This window comes from Oratosquilla oratoria, chromosome 42, assembly GCF_046742065.1.
Source record: "Oratosquilla oratoria isolate Oo_2021 chromosome 42, ASM4674206v1, whole genome shotgun sequence".
Taxonomy (NCBI): domain Eukaryota; kingdom Metazoa; phylum Arthropoda; class Malacostraca; order Stomatopoda; family Squillidae; genus Oratosquilla; species Oratosquilla oratoria.
Window position 1 is genome coordinate 43,174,405 of NC_134818.1, and position 7,500 is coordinate 43,181,904.

The 7,500-nt window shown below is 41.6% G+C and overlaps 1 protein-coding gene across 3 annotated transcripts in view; it reads left to right on the forward strand.

Annotated features, from left to right (window-relative positions):
• Positions 1-7,500, forward strand: part of LOC143021323 (gamma-glutamyl hydrolase-like) — a 511,265-nt gene that overhangs the window by 430,571 nt on the left and 73,194 nt on the right. For all 3 annotated transcript variants that reach the window (XM_076178730.1, XM_076178732.1, XM_076178731.1), the window contains exon 8: positions 4,416-4,656. In XM_076178730.1, the coding sequence (XP_076034845.1) occupies positions 4,416-4,656 (241 nt within the window). The remainder of the gene's footprint in view (positions 1-4,415; positions 4,657-7,500) is intronic.

Below are 7,500 nucleotides of genomic sequence, written 5' to 3' on the forward strand. Positions count from 1 at the left end.
GATAAGAGAAGGCAACGCCACCACAAAAACATCATACATGGCGCTTCCTAACTCTGAGAAGGTAGGAGACATTATTAGAATGCTCAGGAGCACGGAAGTTAAAGCAGCCGTAACATCGGGAACGAAGATTGGTGACATGATAAAAAGCGGGACTAAGATGAGGGGGAGAGAAGACAGCGTCGTATATAAGATCCCATGCACATCATGCGAAAAAGCATACTACGGAGAGACTAAGAGGGGCCTTAACACTAGAATCAGGGAGCATAAGGCCGACCTCCGTCACCATAGACTCACCAACGCAATGGTGGTGCATGTTGACGATTCTGGGCACCTCCCACAATGGAACCGAGCCGAGATTCTACACGAAGGTATGGATAAGAAGGTCAGAAAATCTATAGAAGCTGCGTACATCACCACTCGTCCGAATATCAACAATAAGGCTGGGAGCTTCACCTGGGCCAAATCTTCAGCGAATATAGCGCTTCGTGATTGGCTGTCTCAGCGGGCCAATCAGGACGCAGCGCTATACGTCCGCACACCCCCTTGAGCCATAAGGCGGGTTTATAATCTCTGTATGTTTCTAGTATGCTCATTCCTTTGAGAAAGTCGTTAGACGAAACGTCAGGAATAAAGCTTCACCTCCAGTCCATGTTTCCTTTACCGTGTCTATACATTATCATTATTATTATTATTATTATTATTATTATTATTATTATTATTATTATTATTATTATTATTATTATTATTATTATTATTATTATTATTATTATTATTATTATTATTATTATTATTATTATTATTATTATTATTATTATTATTATTATTATTATTATTATTATTATTGTTATTGTTGATGTTGTTGTTGTTGTTGTTATTATTATTATTGTTATTATTATCATTATCATTGTTATTATCATTATAATCTTTAATATTATTACTATTATTTTTATCGTTATTTTTACTGTTATCATTATCAATTTATTCCTTTAGATTATATGACTGAGCTTGGGTCAATTTCGAATGTTTCTCAAGACTTTACTCATGAAATCCAAGTACAATGGACAAAGATTATGAACTTAATTGCATTTAAATATCTTCTGACTTAAATGCTTTACTTTACCTTGTGGTAATATGAACTGTATATTGTCTTACGGTAAATATAAATATCTATTTATTCCTATCTGTTTACTGTACCAAAGATCACAATTCCTCGGAAGACTTCCCTGCATTCTTAATGAAACTACGTCTTTTTTGTACGTCACTCTCTTACCCTTATGTGTTTTGCCCTTACAGCGTCTCACCCTTCCTTTTTGAGTACTCTTCACATCCTTCCCTCTGCATCCATGGTTCTTTCCCTCCGACCTCTCTTTAAGCCCAATTCGTACTACCGAGAGCCCTATCTCACCTTTGGAAATCCCTGTTAACTGTTCTTTCCTTCTACCATCCACTGATTCTTGTTTATTTCCGAATTCTTTTATTTTCAAAGTAGAGTACTATATGGCTCGTTCTCTCCTTTCTTTAACTTTATGATATGAAAGAGATACCGCACAGCTGAATAAAATAATTTAAAATTACCTTGGGTTGACCAAAACACATAACCTTCTTGGTATTCAACATATCCGCTATAGACAGTGATACAGCTAAATGAAACTATGGCGTTGGTGGGGATGAAACGAGATGTAGGAGAACAACTCGGCATACCTGCCAAGCTAATATGTTGTCTTGCCGTAAGATTAGAGACCATAACTTTGTATATAAAACGGTAATTAAATATTAAGAAAACCATTTTTTTTACATTCAGCATATACTTTAGGTCATTATCATTTCTTGTTTCAGCTGGCGCCAGATTTTTTCTCTAACATCGGGCGATTCTTTTCTGCTAGATTCGAAACAAAATCATCTTAGATCACTTGGCAACATATTGCCTACTCTCCTCCCTTCTGTCTCACTGCAGCACTTTAGATATTCTCATTATATTATCACCCCTCTCACCTTCACTTGGATAGTGCTGCTCATTAAATTTCTTTTGATTACTTCCAAATCACTTCCAAATCACTTCAATCGAACACATACATAAAAACCACACACTCGCACACATAAACACAAGCGCGCACACACACATACACACACATACACACACACACACACACACACACACACACACACACACACACACACACACACACACACACACACACACACACACATACACACACACACACACACACACACACACACACACACACACACACACACACACACACACACACATACACACACGCACACACACACACACACACACACACACACACACACACACACACACACACACACACACACACAAGCACACACACAAGCACACACACACACACAAGCACACACACAAACACACACAAGCACACACACACACACACACACACACACACACACACACACACACACACACACACACACACACACACACACACACACACACACACACACACACACACACACACACACACACACACTGTTCTTTCTGCTGCTATCAACACTTTCAGTTTCCCTTTTACGATATTGTAATTACACACACACGCACACACACACACACACACACACACACACACACACACACACACACACACACACACACACACACACACACACACACACACACACACACACACACACACACACACACACACACACACACACACAGACACACACACTGTTCTTTCTGCTGCTACCAACACTTTCAGTTTCCCTTTTACGATATTGTAATTACACACACACACACACACACACACACACACACACACACACACACACACACACACACACACACACACACACACACACACACACACACACTCACACACACACACACACACACACACACACACACACACACACACACACACACACACACACACACACACACACACACACACACACACACACACGTAATTATAAGTAACAATCTCAGATCATCCAAGCAGTGTATTTCAGCCAACCGTGTATTTAATGAATGGAATAAACTTCCTGCACAGGCAGGACAATGTAGTTCAGTTCGAAGCTTTAAGAATCATTTAGATAAACACCTAAGCAAGATGCTGTAATTATTATCATCTATTTCATATTATTTGTTTTTGTTTTGTTATCATTTGTCTGTTTGATTCTCATTTATTATTAGTTATATGTAAATCTATTATTATCTACTATTTACCTGCTGGTTTATTATTTAGCTATATCTATGCATATATTCATGTATTTTATTTGTTATTTACATTATTGTAGTTTTTATTCATTCATTTATTATTATTATGATTTTTTTTCGCATCCGACCTAGATATGTACCAAAAAGTATCGCGTCGGCATGCTCCGCCTTTGTAATCCCTTTGGGTGTGTGTGTGTGTGTGTGTGTGTGTGTGTGTGTGTGTGTGTGTGTGTGTGTGTGTGTGTGTGTGTGTGTGTGTGTGTGTGTGTGTGTGTGTGTGTGTGTGTGTGTGTGTGTGTGTGTGTGTGTGTGTGTGTGTGTGTGTGTGTGTGTGTGTGTGTGTGTGTGTGTGTGTGTGTGTGTGTGTGTGTGTGTGTGAGTGTGTGTGTGTGTGTGTGTGTGTGTCAAATAATTTGTGAAGCGTGGCAGGAGATTCTCTTGCAAGCATGTTCTGTTGAAAACGACAGCAAATTTATTAGAAAATAAATTTCTTTCGTAAGCTCTCTAGCTTTTGGAAAGTAGATTTCTATGGAAAAGAGAAGGGAAGAAGCATATTTCTAATTGACATCGGGAACTTATATTAACACAAGTATATACATTATAAACAAAATAAATGCAAATAAAAAACACAGTAGAAAAAATCCAAGACGTTTTGCAGATCGTTCTGCATCTTCAATTGGAATGAAGAGAAGTAAGCCAGTGATCAGTATAAGTTCGAATAAAGACACACCTTGGAGACACTTATGACTCTGCTCTGCTTGGCTGGCGCTATTTCGTTGATTCCTCAGCCTAGCCGATCGTTTAAGGCATTAGATTTTGACCTCTGTGGGGTGCTTGTTTTGAACCTCTGTGGGTTGCCTGTGTGTGGGTGTTCTCCGAATCGGCAGCTCTATTTTTGTGGTCAAATGTCTCCTACGTGGTTCCATGCTGGGAATAGATCGGGCTTCATTGTTGGAGTGTTCATATATGAAAGGAAACTGCACTTGTCAACAAAGGTGGTGGCCACCGGTTGCCACATCTGAAAGTGGGCCAAAGAAACCTTCAAGCTTTGTAGGGTTGTTTAACGAATTACTAGAATAATTTCGACTTATTCCTTCAAATAGATTTGTCATGTAATACAGTTTTATTGATCAAATAGGCCTCTTTGAGACTGAAGGGAATAAAATTTTGAGTATACCTCAGTATTCTTATGGTAATAATCTTTCTTCATACAAAACAGAACTTCACGGCTTTCAATGTGAACACTGACTTCAACCTTCTGGCTACGAGTTTGGACGCAGAGGGCCTCGAGTACGTGGCCATGGCGGAAGGCACCCAAGGTCTCCCTTTCTTTGCGGTGCAGTTCCATCCTGAAAAGAATATTTTCGAATGGACGACACTGGAGAACCACAATGCTATACCGCACTCGGCCAATGCCGCTGCCGTAGCATCATATTTCGCCAGATTTTTCGTGGACCAGGGTGAGTAAAGCATAAAATTACTAAATACTTGAATATGCTTTCAAAATATGCACACACACACACACACACACACACACACACACACACACACACACACACACACACACACACACACACACACACACACACACACACACACACACACACACACACACACACACACACACACACACACACACACACACACACACACACACACACACACACACACACACACACACACACACACACACACACACACACACACACACACACACACACACACACACACACACACACACACACACACACACACACACACACACACACACAGGTTTATGGAAAATACTTCACCAAAAACATATCAAAGGGACTACAATGGTGAGTTTGCTGCAATGTTATGATGACCACAAAAAGGTAACCATGATACAGAATGTTCAAAGATCTACGAATAAAATAGCTTCGGCTTCTGCTGATAAAACATGAAAAAGAAGACAATATATCGGGAACGCTAACGCTAGAAAACGAAAGAAAAAGAATATCTGATAGTGTTGTTTAGAACCATGAGAGAAGTTGACATAGTCAACAAAAACCTCTTAGCATGAAATCAGAGGAGTAGCAGAGTACATGGGTTGAAAAAAAAATAGATAAACATTAGAAAACAGTTTTTGAATGGAAGTAATGACTTGTGAAATAATCAGGACGTAGGAATAATATAGTCAAATAACGATGGTAAATGGTCAGAGAGAAGTGGACATACTCAACAAAGACCTCTTAGTATGAAATCAGAAGAATAGCAGAGGACATGGGTTGAAAAGAAAAACATTTGAACAACATTAGAAACCGGTTTTTAATGGAAATAATGATTTGTAAAATAAAATGGGCGGAGGAATAACATAGTCAAATAACGATGACGAACGGTCAGATTTGTCGAAATGCAATGCAGAGAGGGAGCCTTTCAATAATTTGCATACCTCGACTATATATATACAACTAGCTGAATACACAAACACACACAAAATATTCTAGGAAACTGTACCTTTGCACCTTGTACATTGTACCTTTTGAACGTAGATGATACGAGTGGTGAAGAGGTGGAAACACATTGTTAACATTGAGCTTTGGGGAGAGGCTGGGTACCAGGGGTGATCAGAAAGTAATGACAGTCGGACTCGTAGCTGAGAGACTATAAGTGTTGGGGGGGCGGGGAGCAAGGGGCAGCAAGTGTTGCCTGTTGTTACATGTTTGAGCTTGTCGCTGTTTGTCTAGCTTACATTTTATCGTTGCGCTGTGCGATTGCGTCATTGTTGGTTTGCCTCTCTAACCGGAAACATGGATTTTTCGAAAGAAGGCTGCAGATTCTACACCTTCACAAGGTGGAAACTCGGGAAAAAAGCAACGGAGATCAGAGAGGAATTGTTGCAAGTTTTTCCCGAGTCTACTCCATCACTGGAAACTGTTTCCCGCTGGATTCGAGCTTTCGCAGCCGGAAATTTGCAGCTAGAAGATGATCATCGTCCTGGCCGCCCTCGGGCATCCGTGACCGAAGCAACGACGGTCCGTGCGCGAGCCATCATTGACGAAGATCCAACTGTTACTCTTCGATTCTTATCCTTGGAGCTCGGTGTCAGTTATGGGAGCGCACATGACATCGTGCATGAACACTTAGGGCTGAGGAAGAAGTGTGCTCGATGGATACCTCATTTGCTTACGGAAGAGCAGAAGAGCGAACGGGTGCGGATTTGTCGTCTATGGCTGGCTGAATTCGAGCCAAATGGTCCGAAACGGTTCTCAGATGTAGCTACCGGAGATGAGTGTTGGATTTCTTTCTTCACCACCAGAGACAAGCAGTCTAACATGGTGCGCCTTTTCACCATCTTCTTCAATTCACAAGGACCAATGTGTGTGGATGTAATGCCTCAACAGTGTACTATCACAGCCCAGTACTACACTGATCACGTCCTTCCTCGAGTCCTGGAATATCAGGCCAAGACTGCACCAACCCGTCGCCGATCGCGCCTTTTGCTGCACCATGACAATGCTGCCCCCCACAAAGCTCGCCTCACTGTGCAGTTCCTGGAGCAGCAGGGGATCACACTTCTCCCCCACCCACCCTACTCGCCTGACCTTGCTCCCTGTGATTTTTGGTTGTTTCCAAAGATCAAGGGTGCGATCGCAGGTAAGCTGTTTCATCGCATCCAAGATCTGGCGCGAGCAGTCAATTCAGAACTACGAGGTATATCGGCTTCTGAGTACCGTGAGTGCTTCATGAAGTGGCGAAAGAAGATGGAACGTTGCATAGAGGCAGGAGGGGAGTACTTTGAAGGAATGTAGGCCACTATTTGGATTTACCTCTGTACCGTGAAAATATATGGTATCACTGTCATTACTTTTTTATCACCCCTCGTAAATGCAGGTACGATGACGTCCATGTAGGTGTCATGAGGCGCGACTAGATACACGAGGATGCCGGCGTCAGCATCTTGATTATATATATATATATATATATGTGTGTGTGTGTGTGTGTGTGTGTGTGTGTGTGTGTGTGTGTGTGTGTGTGTGTGTGTGTGTGTGTGTGTGTGTGTGTGTGTGTGTGTGTGTGTGTGTGTGTGTGTGTGTGTGTGTGTGTGTGTGTGTGTTCACTTGGTCTTTGGATCACGTGTTGGACTCGTGATCGACAGCTATTTCCCTCCTGGAAGAGAGCTCAGAGCTCGTAGGTCCGATCTATGGGTAATGCTATGACCTTACACACACACACACACACACACCCAACTCCCCGCCCACGAGAGTCAGAGTAACGACCTGAAGCGCAGCTGTACCGAAATAATTTCGACCCTGGGCAGGATTCGAACCAAGCACTACGCG